We start from the raw sequence: 17,965 nt of genomic DNA on the forward strand, positions 1-17,965 counted from the left end.
GAAATGAGTCAGGGGGTCCTCGAAACCTCACCGCCCCTCCTCCCTGCCGCCCAGGGCCTCGGGGCCGGGATGGGCCGGCTCGGGCCCCTTACTGCTCCAGGCCATCCGGGCGCAGCCAGCCCCCGGCCGCCGGAGCAGGACGTCCCAGGGCCCCGAGAGCCGGCGGGGCGGGGCGGCCCGGCTCCCCACAGGCCCCGCCTCCGCCCCGCCCGCCTCCGCGGTCTCGGAGCCGGCAGGGAGCGGCCGGGCGGCAGGTGAGTCCACTTCCTGCGCGGCGGTGGGTGTGCCCCGGCGCCAGGTGCCTTGATCCGCGGCACGGCCGGAGGGGGAAGTAGCGCAGGAGCCCAGGGCGGGGATCCGGTGCCCGCGGGCTGCCAGACCTGCGCTGGGCGCCGGCCCCAGCCCACGAGTCTGCGCCCCGCCGAGCCCTTGTCCTCGGGGATCCCCGCCGGACCCCAGCGCCGCCTCGATGGAGCTCCGCCCGCCGCCCTCGACCTCGCTGTCGCTGCTGCTACTGCTGCTGCCGCTGCTGCTGCCGGCGGGGCCCGCGGCCGGCGGCTCCTGGCAGTGCCCGCGCATCCCCTACGCCGCCTCCCGCGACTTCGACGTGCAGTACTCGGTGCCCCGCTTCTCGGCCGGCGGCCCGGTGCAGGCGCTGGCCACCTACGAGGGCGGCGAGGACGGAAGTGCCGTGTTCGTGGCCACGCGCAACCGCCTGCACATGCTCGGACCCGACCTGCAGCCCCTTGAGAGCCTGGCCACGGGCCCCGCCGGCGACCCCGGCTGCCAGACGTGTACGGCCTGCGGCCCGGGCCCCCACGGCCCACCGGGAGACACCGACGCCAAGGTGCTGGTGCTGGACCCGGTGCTGCCCGCGCTCATCAGCTGCGGCTCCAGCCTGCACGGCCGCTGCTTCCAGCTGGAGCTGGAGCCGGGCGAGACGGCCCCGCACCTGGCGCCGCCTGCCTGCCTCTTCGCCGCCGAGCGCAACCGGCCCGCGGACTGCCCCGACTGCGTGGCCAGCCCCCTGGGCACCGTGGCGACCGTGGTGGAGCAGGGCCGCGCCTCCTACTTGTACGCGGCGTCTTCGCTGGACGCGGAGGTGGCCGCGCGCTTCAGCCCCCGCTCCGTGTCCATCCGCCGATTCAGGGCCGACGCCTCGGGATTCGCACCCAACTTCGAGGCCCTGTCGGTGCTGCCCGCCTACCTGGCTTCCTACCGCATCGAGTACGTGCACAGCTTCCACGCGGGGGACTTCGTCTACTTCCTGACCGTGCAGCGGGCCAGCGTGTCCGCCGCGCCCGGCGTCCTCCACACGCGCCTGGCCCGGCTCAGCGCCGTCCAGACCGACGTGGGCAACTACCGCGAGCTGGTCCTGGACTGCCGCTTCGAGCCCAAACGCCGGCGCCGCGGGGCGGCCGAGGGCGGGCAGCCCTACCCGGTGCTGCGGGCAGCGCACACGGCCCCCGTGGGCGGCCGCCTGGCCGGCGAGCTGAGCGTCTCCGAGGGCCAGGCGGTGCTGTTCGGCGCCTTCGGGGCCGGCAGAGGCGGCGGAGGCCGCGCGGGCCCCAGCTCCGTGGTCTGCGCCTTCCCCATCCAGCTGGTGGACGCGCTCATCGAGGAGGGCGTGGAGCGCTGCTGCGAGGCGCGCTCCCCCCAGGGCCTCCGGCGAGGCCTCGACTTCTTCCAGGCGCCCATTCTGTGCCCCAACCCGGTGAGCAGAGAGCAGGGGCCCTCATCTGAGAGCGCCGTGCCCGTGGGTGAATCCCGGCCGCTTCCCTCCCACCGCCCGCGGGTCTGGGAGCCCGAGGCCGAGAGGAGGAGTTTTCTCTTCCACCCAACCCCTGAGTGCTCGGGGCGGTGAGCGAACTAGCCGCACAAAGGCCGTGGAGGCGCCTCTGCCTGGCCGGGCTGCCTCTGCTCCCACCCCGTTCTGCTCTGCCCTCACCTACCACCGCCTCCGATTTCTTAGGCAGTTTCCCTGGTTATGTGAGCACTGGGTTGCATCCTAGCCATCTCTCCGTCAGGCACGCTGCCAAACTGGGTAGAGGGATGGGCTCCCGGCCCGCTGGCCCGCAGGGACGGACAGCACCCTCCCCGCAGGGACAGACAGTACCCAGACAGGCCCTGCTGCACCCAGGCAGATGCGCACAGATGCACAGGGGCTCAGCGCTCCCAATAGTTTCACTTTCCCTCGGGGAGCACTTGTTTTGTTCTGCAGGAGTGGCCGACCGAGCCCCTCCCCCAGCTCCTGGGCCTTGGAACTGCCCGGGCTGGGACGTTGGGGGGTTTGTCAGGGAGTCTGCAGGGCACTCTCATCCGGATGGATTGTTCTCCGTGGGTGGGGTGATTGCGGGAGGCCCCGGATCTGGGGGGTGGGGGGAAGGTGGCTTGGCTCTAGTTAGTCGCTTCCAGGAGGCTCACCCTAGTCTTGTGCAAGCAACTGTAAACATCTGGGGAGGAGTACAGACTTAGAAGGGGCTGGGGGAACTGGGTCGCCACCAGGATTCTCGGACACTTTCCACTCTAGTTGGGCCCTGCCGGAGCGAGTCCCCCTTCTCAGCCCAGGCAGGAGGTGTCCCAGCCCAGGCTGGGTTCTGGGCTCCTTCCAGCCGACCCTCCCCAGGCTCCCCAGCCACGTGTCGGGGAGCTGGAGCAGAGACAAACAGCCCAAGCTGATTCCTGGGAGCCATGGAAACAGTCCACCCTCCGTTATAAGGAATTAAACCAAGGACACGGGTGAAGGGTCCCTCAGCAAGTGACACACAGGCACTGCCCTCGCAGCCTTTGGCTGCCCTGTGGCCCTGGCCTTGTTGCGACATCACCGCTGACTCCTGTCCGGCTCCTGTTATGGCCCAGAGGTGGGGGGAGCTCTACACGAGGTGGGGGTCTTCAGCCCCCCTCCCCGCCCTCAGCTGAGTTCATGGAGGTTGAGGAGGCCTAGGGCTGGGGCTCCCTCGTTTGGGCCTGACAGCCCTGCCTGCCCCCCTCCTCTTCCGTCTGCGGAGCCTGCACCTCTCCCCAACTGGGCTAGCGGCCAGTGGACCAGAGAGCACCCAGCAAGGCCTGGCAGTGCCTGGCTCTAGGCAGCCTAGCCTACAGCCCTGCCCACAGGCTGGCCGGCCCCTGGGAGGTGTGTGAACCAGCTGGCACCATGTTTGTCCGTGACTGGGCAGGCACCCTCCAGGGCAACCCCCCTGCTCACGGGGCTGGCCTCGGGAAGCCGGGGGCTCGGCGCTGCTGGCTCCCCTCCCTGGCCCCAGGAGCCACGGGCCACCGGACCAGCCTGGGGAGCCAGAGCTGAGGCGTGGGGAGCCAAGCAAGCAGGCAGGGGTGTGGCCCCACTGGAGTAGGGCCTCTTCCCACCCCCCCGGCCCCACCCGTCCCTGAGTCATGCTGGAAACACCGAACTGACTTCCGGTGAGGAACGGGCCTCCCGTTTCCTTCCTCAGTGCGGACAGAGTCCCCGTCCTCACCCACCAGCAGCAGACCCAGCTCTGCACCTGCTCGTGCCCCCCCCCCCATCAGTGCTGAGGTCTGATGACTGGGTTCCGCATCCTTGGTCTAATGGAGACTTCAGGGGCTCCAGCCTTGAGCGCCCCCGAAGCTAGCCGGGTCCCAGGCAGCTAGGATGACCGAGCCCTTGCCTGCACTTTGCACTCAGCAAACACCTTGCATTCACACCCTGGCTCCCTGGTTTCCCAGAAGCCTCTGCAGCCCTGCCCTGAGTGCAGCCCCAAACACCCTCGTTAAGAGCAGGGAGATGTTAGCGCCTCCGGCCCCTGGGACCGCGCTTGGCACCCGGGCCTTCTGACCCTGGCTTGTCTGAAGGAGGCGCAGGTAGCGCTGAAAGTGGGGGAAGCCCCCTGGAGTCTCGGGGAGAAGGACCATGTGGCCACCTGTGTGGACAAGTTAACCCAGAGTTCAGCGCCCTCAGCTGGTGGAGAAACCCCTAAGAGGGGCCGGGCTTGCTGAAGTGCAAGGCAGAGCCAGCAGGGGGCAGGAGAGGACTCTGCTCAAGAGCTCAGGCTTCCCACCTGGCCCACCAGGGCCTTTAGGTCCCGCCTGTTTCCTTGTGTGTAAGGCCTGGGGAGTGGTTGTGGGGAGAGAATGGGGTTGGGTCTGTAGGACTCAGTACTCACTGTCAGAATGGACATGATGGGGGAGGGCCAGGCATCGGGGGAGCTGGCCTTGCTGCCTCTGAGAGCTCCCCCGGGTCAGCGGTGTGTGTGGGGGAGGTCGGGGCGGGGGAGGGGGCGGAGTGGCGGGCCTGGGTCTCCTCCAGGCAGGCCAGGTGACAGCCCGAGCTCGGGCTGCTGTGGCCCCTGACAGGCACTGTGTGGGATGAGCCCTGACGCCTTCCCCGGTTCCCCCAGCCGGACCCCACGGCGCCCAGCTCCAACGGCAGCTGCTACCACTTCCCTCTGCTGGTCAGCAGCAGCATCCCCCGGGTGGACCTGTTCAACGGGCTGTTAGGACCGACGCAGATCACCGCGCTGCACGTGACGAGCCTGGACAACGTCACCGTGGCCCACATGGGCACGAGCGATGGGCGCGTCCTACAGGTGGGCCCCCGTCTCCACAGCCCGTGCCCTGCATCCTCCTCCCCATCCCCATGCTGCTCACAGCGGTCCTGTCCCAGGTGGAGCTGGCCCGGTCTCTCGGCTACTTGCTGTATGTCTCCAACTTCTCGCTGAGCAGCAGCAGGCAGCCCGTGCAGCGGGATGTCAGTCGCCTTGGGAACCACCTGCTCTTTGCCTCTGGGGACAAGGTAAGGTGGGCAGGGGCAGGGGTAGGGCCCGGCGCGAGAGAGGCACTAACACCCAGGTCTCACCACGCTGCTCTACAACGGGACCAGGGGCTCCCAACCTCCTCCCGTCGCCCCAAGCCACCTTTCTGCCACCCCAAGGTCTTCCAGGTGCCCATCAGAGGCCCCGGCTGCCGCCACTTCCTCACCTGCGGGCGCTGTCTGCGGGCACAGCGTTTCATGGGCTGTGGCTGGTGTGGGAGCATGTGTGGCCAGCAGAAGGAGTGTCCTGGCTCCTGGCAACAGGACCACTGCCCACCTGATCTTATTGAGGTATGGCCTGCCTGGCCGGGCACAGGTGAGGGTGAGGCAAGCTGGGCCTGGGGTGGGGGCAGCAGGTCTTGACCATGACCTTCCTCGGGCCCGGGATGTCCTTAAGGAAGGCATTCTGGTGGCACGTGCAGATTTGGAGGCAGAAAAGTGATCGGGGACTAGCCATGACTTAGAATGAATGGAGCGGGGCGGGCGAGGGGTGCGGCAGGGAAGTTGGGGGCAAGCAGCCGGGGCTGAGGGCCTGGCCCACAGAGGCTGTCTGCTCCCCCTCCAGTTCTATCCTCACAGCGGACCCCTCCGGGGCAGCACCAGGCTGACCCTGTGTGGCTCCAACTTCTACCTGCACCCTGGCGGTCTGGTGCCTGAGGGCACCCACCAGGTCACCGTGGGCCAAAGTCCCTGCCGACTGCTGCCCAAGGACAGCTCAGACCCCAGGTACCACGGTCCCCCGCCCTTCCTCTCCTCAGGGGGCAACCCAGCGGCCCCTCCCCTTGAGCCCTAGCCTTTGCCTGTGGGGCAAGGAGGTCGAGGCAAGCTGCGTGTGCCCTGGCGTCATGGAGCGGGCAAGGCTGGCCTGCCGCCAGGTCCTCCTGCCCTGGAGCCGGCGGTGGGCATGCAGCCCGGCCCGTGTGACCTCTGGCTGACCTTGAGCTCCGGGGGCTCTAGCCCCATGTCCTGGAAGGGCTTCATAGAGGAGCTTGCGTGTGAGCTGCAGCCCCTGGGCACGCAGGCAGCTGGGCCTGCCAACGTGAGCCTCACCGTGACCAACATGCCGCGGGGCAAGCACTTCCGGGTCGACGGCGCCTCCGCGCTGCCCGGCTTCTCTTTCATGGTGAGGCCGGGTCTTGTCTGTGCCCTTGGCCGCTGGGCAGGGAAGGGCTGGGAGTGGAGGGTCTCCACCCGAGCTAAGCCGCCACCACGCCCCCTCAGGAGCCAGTGCTGAAGGAAGTGCACCCCCTCTTTGGCCCGCAGGCCGGGGGCACACGCCTCACCCTGACGGGCCAGGGCCTGTCCATAGGCACCAGCCGGGCCGTGCTGGTCAACGGGAGCGAGTGCCTGCTGGAGGGGTGAGTGCCGGCGGCGGGGGGCGCGGAGGCCACCGGGCCTCAGGGCAGAGGGAGAGCGGCTCGGTCACAGGGTCAGGCCCAGAAGAGGTGGTTTGGGGATGGCAAGAGAGACCATCACCAAGTCCCCTGCCTCCAGCCAAGGCTGTGAGGAGCCTGCTCCCGCCCTGTCTTCTTGGGGTCTGACTGGGACCGCCCGTCTTTGGACAGACCCGTGGAGTAGAGACCCCTGGAGAGTGGCCCTGACCCAGCCCCCCTGTCCTGCAGGGTCAGCGAGGGGCAGCTTGTATGCACCACGCCACCTGGTGCCGCCCCGGCCAGCGTTCCCGTTCGCCTGCAGGTGGGGGGCACCCCGGTGCCGGGCGCCTGGACCTTCCACTACCGGGAAGACCCCGTCGTGCTGGGCATCAGCCCCAGCTGCGGCTACAGGTAGGTGCCACCTCCTCCCCCTCTGGTCAGGAGCCGCCCTCAGAGCACCCCAAGCCCACGGGCCTGCTCTCCTCCTCAGTGGCTCCCACGTCACCATCCGTGGCCAGCATCTGACCGCAGTGTGGCGCCTGGCGCTGTCATTCCATGACGGGCTTACGGCCGTGGAAAACCCGGTGAGCGGGGCCGGAGGCTGCCACGTGGGCACTGGCCAGGAGGGAGGAAGGCCAGCCCGTCCCCTGAGCCCCCCCCCCCCCCCCCCCCCCCGACGCTGGGCTGAGGAGACTGGGATGGCCACGGGGGGATGCCTGCCTAACCACTCTCGCCTGGGCCCTGGCAGTGTGCGGGGCAGCTCCCGGAGAAGCAGTGGTGCCGCCTGCCCGAATACATGGTCCGAGGCCCCCAGGGGTGGGTGACAGGGAACCTGAGTGCCCGGGGGGATGGAGCTGTTGGCTTCACACTGCCTGGCTTTCGCTTCCTGCCCCCACCCCACCCACCCAGCGCTGACCTGGCCCCACTGAAGCCGGAGGAGCATGCCCTTAAGTTCGAGGTGAGTGTGGGGGTGGAGGTGGTAGAGCGGAGGGTGGGGCTGAAGCCTGCGCCAGGGAGAGGGACCGGACAGGCCTCACGCTGGCCAGGCTCACGCTGTCTCCGCAGTACATTGGCCTCGGAGCCGTGGCCGACTGTGTGGACGTGAACGTCACCGTGGGTGGCCAGAGCTGCCAGCACGAGCTCCGGGGCGATGTGGTCATCTGCCCCCTGCCCCCCACCCTGCCCCTGGGCAAGGACGGCGCCCCCCTGGAGGTAGGCAGCTCGGCCGGCCCTTCGCCGCAGACGTGGCTGGGGTCTGCGGGCTGGGCCTGAACTGCCACCTCCCCCAGGTCTGCGTGGATGGCGAATGTCAGGTCCTGGGCAGAGTGGTGCGGCCAGGCCCAGGGGGTCCCCTCCAGAGGACGCTCCTGGGTGTCCTGCTGGCCCTGGTCCTGCTCGTGGCTCTCCTGGCCATTGCGCTGGTCTTCAACTACCGGAGGAGGAAGCAGCTGGGTGAGCTCCCCACCCACGCCCGGGCGACTCAGCCGCCACCTCCACCATGGCATCCCCCAGTGCCGCCCCCTGTCTGCCCAGGCCGGGGTAGGGGTCGGCCTCCAGGAGCGGGGCGAGGCTGCCTACCAGGGCTCTTCTTCCACAGCCTTCTCTCCGAACCTGGACGACCTGGCATCTCTGGACCACAGCCCCGGAGGCCTGCCTCTGTCTCTGTTCCAGGCAGGCTCTGACTACAGACATGGCCCTGGTGAGACGGGGCCCTCCGCCGCCGGGGACAGCGCCCTGCCCCTCCTGTCCCTCACTCCCTCTCCTCTGCAGCCTCTCCCGCCGGGGACGGTCTGGATGCCACCTGTCGGGGCCACAGAGCGTCCTTCTCAGACAGCGGGGACGGGTCCCGTGTCCCGCTGCTTCGGACAAAGTCCATCCAGCTTGGGGACCTGGACCCTGCGCTCCTGGCCGAGGTCAAGGATGTGCTGATCCCCCACGAGCGCGTCATCATCCACGGCGACCGAGTCATTGGCAAAGGTGTGGGCCAGGCCGGGGGGCGTGACGTGGCACGGGCTCAGGGGGCAGTTGGGCAGGACTGTCGCCTTCTCACCTTCCTGTGTGACCTTGGGCACACCAAAGAGCCTCCAGCTGCTCTTCTGTGGGGTCGGGATTCATTTGTTTTCCGTGGGTTCTGGTGCAGCTCATGCGGGCTGGGCGGCTGCAGGCTGTGCCGTGGTGCAGCTGCTGCTTGTGTTTAAAGCCAGTCGGTGCTCTGGGGTCTGGTTGCCACAAGAGGGTGTGGTCTGGGCCCTGGGCGCTGGGCCCTTCTCACCACCTCCCCTCGCCAGGCCACTTCGGGGTTGTCTACCACGGAGAGTACATAGACGAGGCCGAGAATCGAATCCACTGTGCCATCAAGTCATTGAATCGTAAGTGGGGCAGAGGCTGGGCGGTCCTGGTCCCTGTGGTGTTCCCCCCTCACTGAGGGACCCCGAGCGGGAGACCCTTCCTCTCCTGTCCCCGTCGGCCTGACTCGCCGCCCCGCAGGCATCACGGAGGTGCAGGAGGTGGAGGCCTTCCTGCGTGAGGGGCTGCTCATGCGTGACCTGCACCACCCGCACGTGCTGGCCCTCGTGGGCATCGTGCTGCCGCCAGAGGGGCTGCCCCGCGTGCTGCTGCCCTACATGCGCCATGGAGACCTGCTCCAGTTCATCCGCTCGCCCCAGCGGGTCAGCGCTCCTGCGGCCCTGGGTCGGGAGGCCAGGCAGCAGCGGGGAGGGAGCCGTCCTGCCCTCGCCTCCTGACCCGCCTGTCCCCCCAGAACCCCACGGTGAAGGACCTCGTCAGCTTCGGCCTGCAGGTGGCCCGCGGCATGGAGTACTTGGCAGAGCGGAAGTTCGTGCACAGGGACCTGGCTGCTCGGAACTGCATGTGAGGGGCTGGAGCCCCGGGGGTGGGGCGAGGGGGCAGGTGCCGGGGCCACAGCTGCCCCAAAGGGGCCTCGGGGAAGGTTCCGCTCCAGCCCCTGCTGTGCGTCCCGGGCCTATTGGCCTGGCTGCGGGCCTCAGTTGTCCTGTCTGCCCAGTTCAGGCTCAGAGGGGACCCTGGCTCTGAAACGCTGTGAGGACATGGAACAGGGGGGCTCGGGGCCAGGTGGGGGCAGTTCTGAGTGCGACGCCCCTCTCCCAGGCTGGATGAGTCTTTCACGGTCAAGGTGGCTGACTTTGGCCTGGCCCGCGGCGTCCTGGACAAGGAATACTACAGCGTGCAGCAGCACCGCCACGCTCGCCTGCCGGTCAAGTGGATGGCGCTGGAGAGCCTGCAGACCTACCGGTTCACCAGCAAGTCGGACGTGGTGAGGCCCCGGCCCCGCAGCCCGCGTGGCCTCTGTGTCCTGGGAGACACCTGGCCTTGCCCCTCCGGCTTCGATGGTGACCGGGCCCAGGGACTCGCCAGCTGGGCAGCCCCGCAGCCCCCCGCCCGCCTCTCAGACAGGAGGAGGCTGTGGGCTCACTGGCTCCTCAACTCCCCGGGCCCCACCCAGTCCCCCCTCAGGCCTGGCTCAAGTGGTGGGAGGAGACAGCGAAGATGCTCTTGGGGTATTGAGGAACGGGCTCTGATTGGGGGGTGGAGCCCCCATTTCCAGTGAGAGGGCTCGGGGAGGTAGAAGACCTGGGGGTCCTCCTGGGTTGAGAGTTGAGTCGCCTCAAACCCCACCCTCCACAGTGGTCATTTGGTGTGCTGCTATGGGAGCTGCTGACACGGGGTGCCCCGCCGTACCCCCACATCGACCCTTTTGACCTCACTCACTTCCTGGCCCAGGGTCGCCGCCTGCCCCAGCCTGAGTATTGCCCAGATGCTCTGTGAGTATGGGGAGGTGGTGGGGGTGGGAGCTGGGCCCTGGAGGCCGGGGGGGGGGGTGGTGGGGCAGGAGACAGCGTTCCGGCCTCGCCCTCCGCCTCTGGTGACCTGGGAAGGGACCCTCTCAGAGCCTTAGTTTCCTCATCTGTGGACCGGTTCTGCCCCCATTCAGGGCTGGGTGCGGGGAGGATATCATGGTCGCCATGGTAACAGCATTCCCATCTTGCTGTCTGGGTTGCGGCCAGTGATTTGATTTCCCGGCACTCCTCTCCCCACAGCCCTGCCAAGGGGGCTGTTTCCATCTTCCCGCTCGCTCAGTCTCAGGAAAGGTTCCATTAGCTCCCACACCGCCCTCCGCATCTCCGATCAGATGTTTTCTTCACGGGATCCGGTTTCCGATCCCCGTTCTGGGAGGCATGGCGGCGGCAGCTGTGCTGTCCTCGTGCCTGGGGATGGGTTTGGTGCTGAGGTTCATCTCCGTCAGCAGCAGGCGCTCGGCTGCGCCCAGGCCTTTGCAGTGAGGACAGGCAGACCCAGGCCGCAGGTCCTGTCCCGCTGCGGAGGAGTGGCCCTTGAACGCCCGCCCGCCTGGGGCTCCTGTGATGCCTCTGGCCGGAGCGAGGCCCTGCAGCAGACCCTGAGATGGAGTTCCATATGCAGGGGGCTTATTGGGAGGTGGGGGCGAGGGGAGCAGGCCTGGGCAGGCAGAGAAGTGGGCATCGATGCAGACCCACAGGGGCCGCAGCCCATCCGGGGACTGCTGGAGCTGATGGCCCTGCGGAGTTTTGCAAAATTAAGATCAAGGTGCCGGGTCTTGGTACCAGATGTTAGTCAGTCACCGGTCACAGCTGTCCCTGGAGAGGGGTGTGACCTGGGGGAGGCGGTTCTTTTCTGACTAGAACCTCAGCCTTGAGCAGTCAGCAGCCTTGGGAGAATGAAGGGGGATCTGGGCAGCGCAACGCCATCCCAGAGCAAGTCGCTCCTCCTCTCTGGGCCTCAGTTTTCTCATCTGTAAATTGGGATGATAATAGACCCGCCCTTAGGGAGTCTGAGAATTATGTGAGGTTATTGTGTGTAGGGCACTTAAAGTGTCGTTTAAGGCAGGGATGACATTCCCAAGATAAAGGGGCAGTTTCTCTGGCAACCAGAGAAGCTGGTACCGCCCACACATCCTTGTGTCTGGGCTTCCTCCCTGGAGGCTGTGTGATGATGCCCTGCAGCCTGTGAGCTGGGCCCCTCATGGGCATCCAGTCTCCTTACGCCCCCGACAGCTTTGGGATCAGAGGAGGATCCAGAGGCACAGAGAGGTTAAGGAACTTGACCCAAATCACACAGCCCAGGGCACGAGGGCACAGGAACCCAAGCTCTTAACCTCTAAGGCATTGCGACCTCTAAGGGTGGCAAGGCAGGATGGGAGCAGCCATCACAAGATGAGAAGGGCTGTTGCCGGGCTGAGCTAAGCGTTAGGCCCTGTCACCATCCTCATGCTTACGTGCCTGCCAGGGGGCAACAGTGGGCAGCTCACAGTCTGCGGGTGGAGGCATGCCCTGCCCTGACACTCCCCACCCCGCAGGTACACAGTGATGCAGCGCTGCTGGGCAGCGGACCCCGCGGCGCGCCCCACCTTTGGGACGCTGGTGGGAGAAGTGGAGCAGGTGGCCGCGGCCCTGCACGGGGACCACTACGTGCAGCTGACCGTGGCCTACGTGAACCTGGGCCTCGCCGCCTCCAACGAGCCCATGTCCCCGGAACTGCCACTGTCCCCACGTGTGCACGGGAGCACCAGCCGGCCTCGGCCCCTCTCAGAGCCACCGAGGCCCACGTGACCTCGGCCCCAGGCAGGCCCCGAGGGCCTGGACCTGCATCACCCCGCCGGGGAGTTAACCCCAGGCCGCGCCAAGGGGTGGCCCCAGCTGCCCACTGCTCTGTTCCTGACCCTTAACCTTCAGGCTCTAGCAGGGGACAAGGCACACGGGCCCCTCACGCCACAGAGGGAGCCATTGCGGGTGATCCTTGAGCACTTACGGAATGCCTGCTGCATGCCTGGCCTCTGAGCGCAGGGAACTCAACTGTGACGCTGGCCCATGAACCAGTCAATGAATGACTTGAAGCATAAATTCTGGCAAATGCTCTGAAAGAAAAAGGCAGGTGGCCCTGGCCTGTGTGGCTCAGGTGGTTGAACGTCATCCCGTGTACCAAGAGGTTGCTGGTTCAATTCCTGGTCGGGACACGTGCCTGGGGTTGCGGGCTCAATCCCCAGTAGGGGGCGTGCAGGAGGCAGCCGATTGATGTTTCTCTCTCGTATTGGTGTTTCTCCCCCCCCCCTCTAAAATCAATAAAATATATATATATATTTAAAAAAACAAACCAGGTGGCTTTGGGGGAATGGAAGACAGCATTAGATGGACAGGTGAATACAGCCCTGGCTGGTGTGGCTCAATGGATAGAGCGTCAGCCTGCAGACTGAAGGGTCCCAGCTTTGATTCTGGTCAAGGGCACATGCCGGGGTTGTGGGCTCGATCCCCGGTGTGGGGTGTGCAGGAGGCAGCCGATCAATGATTCTCTCATCATGGATGTTTCTATCCCTTTCTCTCTGAAATCAATAAAAATCTATTTAATAAAGGTGAATGCAGAGGTGAGGGAGGTCTGCAGGAGGTGATGTTTGGCGAAGTCCCTGCCAAGCGGAAGCTGCGCAGAAGCAGAGCTGGAAGAGAGACCCTGAGGCTGGGAAGGAGCTGGGTCAGTGAGAAGCCTCCAGAGAACAGGAGGGTAGCGAGACTCGGACCCAGGGTGCAGGGCCCTGGGGACTCGGGTGGACCCCAGGGGGCGGAGGAGCACCCAGGATCGCAGCAGCCAGGATGGCTGGCCCCGCCCCTGGCTCAGCCCCTCTCCAGGGCTGCCTGCTCCACCTGCAGCCCCCCCCTCCCCCGCACTGTCAGGCATGGACACTTGTCCCTCCTCCCACGCTGCCAGCCTTGTACTCGCAGCCTTGAGAGACGAGCCAGCAGCCAGGCCTCAGCGCCACATGGTTCGGGCACCGGCTTCGAGGTGCTGCTGCCGGCGGCTGTTTACACCCGTCAAGGCCACTGGACAATGGCCCCGAGGGCCGGCTGCGGAGGGAGAACAGGTCCCCGCGCAGCCCTCTCCGCAGCCTCCGTGCTGAGGGGGAGCGGGTGCCGGGTGATGGCCCAGCACCTACATCGCGGTGGTCCCCGCTCTTGCTCAGGACCCCACTTGCCCCTGCCCTGCCAGTGTGGGGGCCCCCGTTCACCCTAAAGGGAGTACGTTCCCTCTCCTGCGAGTCCCAGCTCTGCCCTTTCTCACATGGAACCCTGGGTTTGGGGCAAGTGGATAGAGCCTGATGACCGAAGGGTCTCGGGTTCGATTCCGGTCAAGGGCACGTACCTCGGTGGCAGGCTCCTCCCTGGCCCGGGCCGTGGCCGGGGCGCGTGCAGGAGGCAACCCATCGATGTGTTTCTTCTACGTCATATTTTCTCTGTCTCTCCCTCTCTCTTCCACGCTCTCTAAGCCTCAGTGGAAAAATATCCTCAGTGAGAATGAAAGGGAAAGCTCCCTGGGAAGCAGTGGGGTCTCCTGGGGACGGGCACTGCCCAGTGCTCTCCTCTCTACACTCACCCCCAGTGGGGGCCCAGCGGGGGCCCTGAGGGCAGGTAGGGAAAGCTGACACAGGGACTGCTGCTCAGGTGCAGGGGTGCCGAGACCAGGGGCCCATGAGCTGGGGGGGCAGCTCTGCCGTTCACCATTGCACCCCTGCTGCCCCTCAGTGTGGGACCCCTGGTCTCTGTGAGAGGGGACAGCTGTGTTGCCCCCGAGGCTGGGAGCGAGGTGAGGAATGTCCTGGAGCCCCCCTCCCCCAGCTGTGGTCCCCATACCCTCTGGCAAGGACTATCTCAGTCCCTCTCACTTGCGGTCCTCGTCCCCTGACCTCGTCCTGGGGGTCTAAGGGTCCCCCTGAGCACCAAGCCCGGTGGGGGGGGGGCGCGAGGTTGCTTCCCACGGAGCCTCTGCGGCTCAGGGGCCCCTGGCTCGTGTTCATGGGAGAGGAGCTCAGAGGGGATGGGGTCTCCGGATGGGGCTTGGCAAGGAGAGGGGTTCCTGAGAAGGAGGTGGAAGGACGCCCCAGGGGGTCAGGGTTCCTGTGCAGCCGAGTGGCGTCCGGGCCTGTTTCTGGGCTGAGGTCCCCAGGCCAGGACCCTCCAGGGAGGGGCCCCCGGTCAGCCCGAGCCGGGCTCCTGGACGGGGACACCATTGTCCTCCAGGGCCACTGAGCGTCAGGAGCTGGGGCTGCTTCGGGGTTTCAAACCCCTGACGGGGCCGCCAGGGAGGGGAGGAAAGGAGAGTAATTCTAGGCCCCGATGGGCTGGGGGCCAGGAGGGCCTTTAGAAACAAATGCTTCTATTGGTTTTTCAGAGAGAGGAAGGGAGAGGAATAGAGGATGGAAACATCCATCAGCTGCCTCCTGCACGCCCCCTACTGGGGGTCTAGCCCACCACCCGGGCATGTGCCCCTGACCCGAATCCACCGGTGACCTCTTGGTTCATGGGTCAACGCTCAACCACTGGGCCACACCGGCCGGGCTGGGAGACTCTGGGCTTCCAGGGCTGGCAAAGGCTGGCTGCCTTCCTGCTGGGGGGCTGGAGTGGTGCCTCGGGCATGGGGGGTGGCCATGGTGGGCCCGAGCCTGCCGCCAGGGTGGGGTGGCATGAGCGGGGGCTCTCCAGGGGTGGGGGAGTCCAGCCTTCCCCACCCCGAGTGTGGAGAGCGACCAGCTCCTCGCCTCACCTCTCCCCCTCGCTGCCCAGTGGGGCTGGGCCAGCAGGAGCCGGGAGAGTGGAGGGAGGCCAGGCTGGGAAGCAGTGATGACTCACCCTCCTCGGCCGCCGATGTCACTGCTGTCTGGCACCTGGACGCCTGCATGGGGTCCACGGACCTGCTTTGAGGGGAACCGGGGCCTGGTCTGAAACGCCCCTGGCGCCCGGGCCCCAGTCTCCTGGGGAGTTTTCCCAGGGACCAGACACCTGTGTGGGCTGATCCCTGGGAGGCTTCGATGCAGCCCCATCTCCAGCCCTGGGACCTTCTGGACAGCGGCTTCACCGTCCCTGCCTCCTGCAGCCCATGAGGTCCCAGGGCTACGCCTGGTCCCACTCCATGAACTCAGTCCCTTCGCCTGTGGGAGAGCAGGGCTCTCGGGTGCTGGGTCGGGTGGGGTCGGGCGCAGTTGCAGGGGTCTGAGCTGGCGGAGGCCTGGGCTGCAGCTCTCAAACATGTTTCCTCTGCTGGGGCCAAGGTGAGCACCGAGTCCACCAACCAGGCCCCGATGAAAACCTGCTGGGCTGGGGAGTCCCTTCGGGGGACAGAGCCCAGCCTCTGCTCAGCCACAGCCTCTGCTCACCTGCGGCCTCTCCTCACCCACGGCCTCTCTCTGCCCCAGTGAGAGTCCAACCAGCCTGAGGGGCACTCCAGCCTGGAGGAAGTGGGATCACTCTGTTCAGCGCCCTGCATTCCCCGTCCGCAGAGTGGGGGCCAACAGAGCCTCGATCTTTCGGGGTTTGCTCCAGTGGGGGTTTAACCCAATGAGCACCGTGCCCGGAGAGCCGGGGCAGCTGTGGGCATGGCTGGGGCGGTGGCCCTGGGTGAGCTGGTTCTTTAAGGAGGGCGGCCGGGAGCACGGTCTGTGGCGAGCCGGCACGGCCATGGCACACTCAGCCCCACACTGGGCGCCTTATGTGCCGCGCCAGCTCAGCCAGGTAGACCCTGAGAGGGGGCGGTGAAGGATGGAGAAAAGACCGACAAGAGAAGAAAGCTGGGTCTGGGTGGGACGCTGTCCTCTCTGACGGAGAGCTAGCGACAGCGCCATGGCCTGCAAGCCGTGTCTTTATTTTATAGCAGATTCCACGAGGCAAAGTAAGGGCGTGGTCAAGATGTTTACAATGTTCTCCTGGGTTTCGATCCTACTCAACTACATGCACCTGAACTCTATCAAGCCCACATCACTCAGGCACGTGGGGCCACGTGTCCAGACCACAGGTTCAAGCTCACAACCATAGCTGTTGGCTATAATTGTGCTGGGAGGGCTCTGCCCTCCAAGCTGGGACTTGCACGTGGCCATGAGAGGACTGTGCCCTCTCATTAGTCCGAGGCTTGAACCTGTCCAAACACCGTAGCCGCTCTCCACAACGGTCTTCACACTGGTCCTCTCTTGGTGCGAGTCCTTAGCCCAAAGTTAGGCAGCAGGTGCCCAGCAGCGGCAGAGCTTGCCTGGCCCAGCTCAGTCCAGAGGTGTGGCCCCTGGGTCCCAGCCACCCCAGCGGATACCCCGGGACACTCAGAAATGACTGTTTCTCCTGAAGCCCCGGCCCTGTCAGTTTATCCCAGAGTACCGCTGTCTCTCACCCCTCCCTCTCACCCCCCTCCCTCTGCAAGGAAGGGCGGCTCTGCTCCTGCGCCTCCCATGGCCCTGCATCTCGCTCTCCGGTCCTTCAGTCCGTGCCCTCAGCACCCTCTGTCCCTGGTCCCAGGATGCTCAGCTCAGGCCCAACAGGGACTGCTGGGCTGCCCTGGAGAGGGAGGCAGCGAGGGCACGGTCCCCCTCGCTTGGTCGGGTGAGGAGCCCAGGAGCAGCCCTGTCCCTCCATGGCTCCCCGTGCCCCAGCCTCCCCCATCCGGCAGCCCTCATCTTGGAAAGCCAGCAGAGGGCCCACGGCCTGGCAGGCTGCTCGCTGCTGGGAAGATGGCAAGAGGCTCCGTGTTGGGCCTCCCCAGTCTCGCTGATGCTGGCGAGGAGCTCGGGACCAGGCTGGAGCTCGGGTGGGGGAGCTGAGAGAAGCTGCTGAGTCCGGGGCTCAGCATGGGCAGGCAGAGGGGGCACGAGAGGCTCCGGTGCCAGGGCGTCCTGCCCTCTCCTCTCCACTGGCTTTCCCGTTGGTTAGGCCGCCTGCACACTGCGGTCGGCCTCGGCCTGGGCACCCGGGACGCGGAATGCACCGGGGAAGGCGGGGACTCCACGCAGCAGTGGCCACGGTCATGGAGTTCCATCCGCTCTGCCGCCAGCACCCTGCTGCCTGGACCAAGGAGGCAGCCAAGGAGGCAGCCCAGCCCTGGCCTCCGTGGCAGTGCCCGCTTCCGCCAGGCCTGTCCTGCTGACATGTCCCTCTGAGCTGGGGACCCCCCTTCAAAGAGGGAGAGGCATCCTTTGAGCAGCCCCGCTCTCCCTGCCCACATGGGCTCCTGCCTTGGTGAAGCCGCCACCGCCCCCCCCCCCCCCCCCCCCCCGCACTGGGCCTGGGCTCCTGGCGTCCCCTCGGCAGGCATGGCTGGAGGTCGCTTCTCCGCGGGCAGTGGCTGCCCCCACCTCTGCTGGCTCCCAGGGAGGGGAGCGCCCACCCGGCTCCTCAGCCGGCGGAGCAGCGGCCGTGGCTGTGCGGCTCTCCCTCCGGGCTGGGGCGCTGGCCATGGTTCACGCAGTTACGTAAGCTTGAGCCAGTCGGGGCTCAGAGCGGCTCACTGTGGCTATTTATAAGCTGCAACATCACCGCAGAGGGGTCACTGCACCGCGGCTGGCAGGGACGGTTGCTTAACCGTCCATGTTTCCCTGGTGCCGCTCCACGGAGGACATACCCTCCACGCCTCCTGCCTCGGGGCTCGGAAGCCACGTCCTCCCGGCGCTCCTGGGTTCTGCCCCACAGCCTAGATCTGGAGGGATTTGCACCCTCACCCCCTGCAGGGCCCGCAGGACGGGGCTCTGCACCCTGGCTGTCTGCCTGAGGGTCAGGTGGGGGCCAGGGAAGAGGTGGGCAGCTCTTTAGAGGGTGCTGCCTCGATGGAATGGTGCCCCCTGGCCAGGAGCTCCAGGACCGGGGGGCCCAGGCTCAGGTCTGGGCGGGAAACACAGAGAGCTGGGTGTGGAGCTGGAGACCAACAGGGCGCCCTTCCTCCTCGGGCCTCGGTTTCCCCTCAGGACCCAGAGAGGACAGCAGCACAG

At 66.6% G+C, this 17,965-nt stretch overlaps 1 protein-coding gene across 2 annotated transcripts; it reads left to right on the forward strand.

Moving 5' to 3' along the window:
* The first annotated feature begins 243 nt into the window (after positions 1–243).
* On the forward strand, positions 244–12,514 carry MST1R (macrophage stimulating 1 receptor). Of its 2 annotated transcripts, none has more exons than XM_036333526.1 (20): positions 244–1,714; positions 4,377–4,565; positions 4,643–4,771; positions 4,910–5,080; positions 5,355–5,515; positions 5,747–5,912; positions 6,053–6,147; positions 6,412–6,573; positions 6,653–6,746; positions 6,911–7,120; positions 7,228–7,374; positions 7,452–7,614; positions 7,760–7,861; positions 7,933–8,139; positions 8,451–8,531; positions 8,650–8,831; positions 8,924–9,033; positions 9,292–9,457; positions 9,829–9,965; positions 11,537–12,514. In XM_036333526.1, exons 1-20 carry the CDS (start codon positions 470–472, stop codon positions 11,787–11,789), a joined length of 4,170 nt encoding a protein of 1,389 aa, XP_036189419.1. In that variant the 5' UTR covers positions 244–469; the 3' UTR covers positions 11,790–12,514. The 2 variants fall into 2 exon arrangements, with proteins under 2 accessions (XP_036189419.1, XP_036189417.1); XM_036333524.1 differs by having other exon boundaries at positions 6,011–6,147; positions 11,537–12,513.
* The last annotated feature ends 5,451 nt before the right edge of the window (positions 12,515–17,965 follow it).

The sequence above is a fragment of the Myotis myotis genome, unplaced genomic scaffold (genome assembly GCF_014108235.1).
Source record: "Myotis myotis isolate mMyoMyo1 unplaced genomic scaffold, mMyoMyo1.p scaffold_m19_p_13, whole genome shotgun sequence".
Lineage (NCBI taxonomy): Eukaryota > Metazoa > Chordata > Mammalia > Chiroptera > Vespertilionidae > Myotis > Myotis myotis.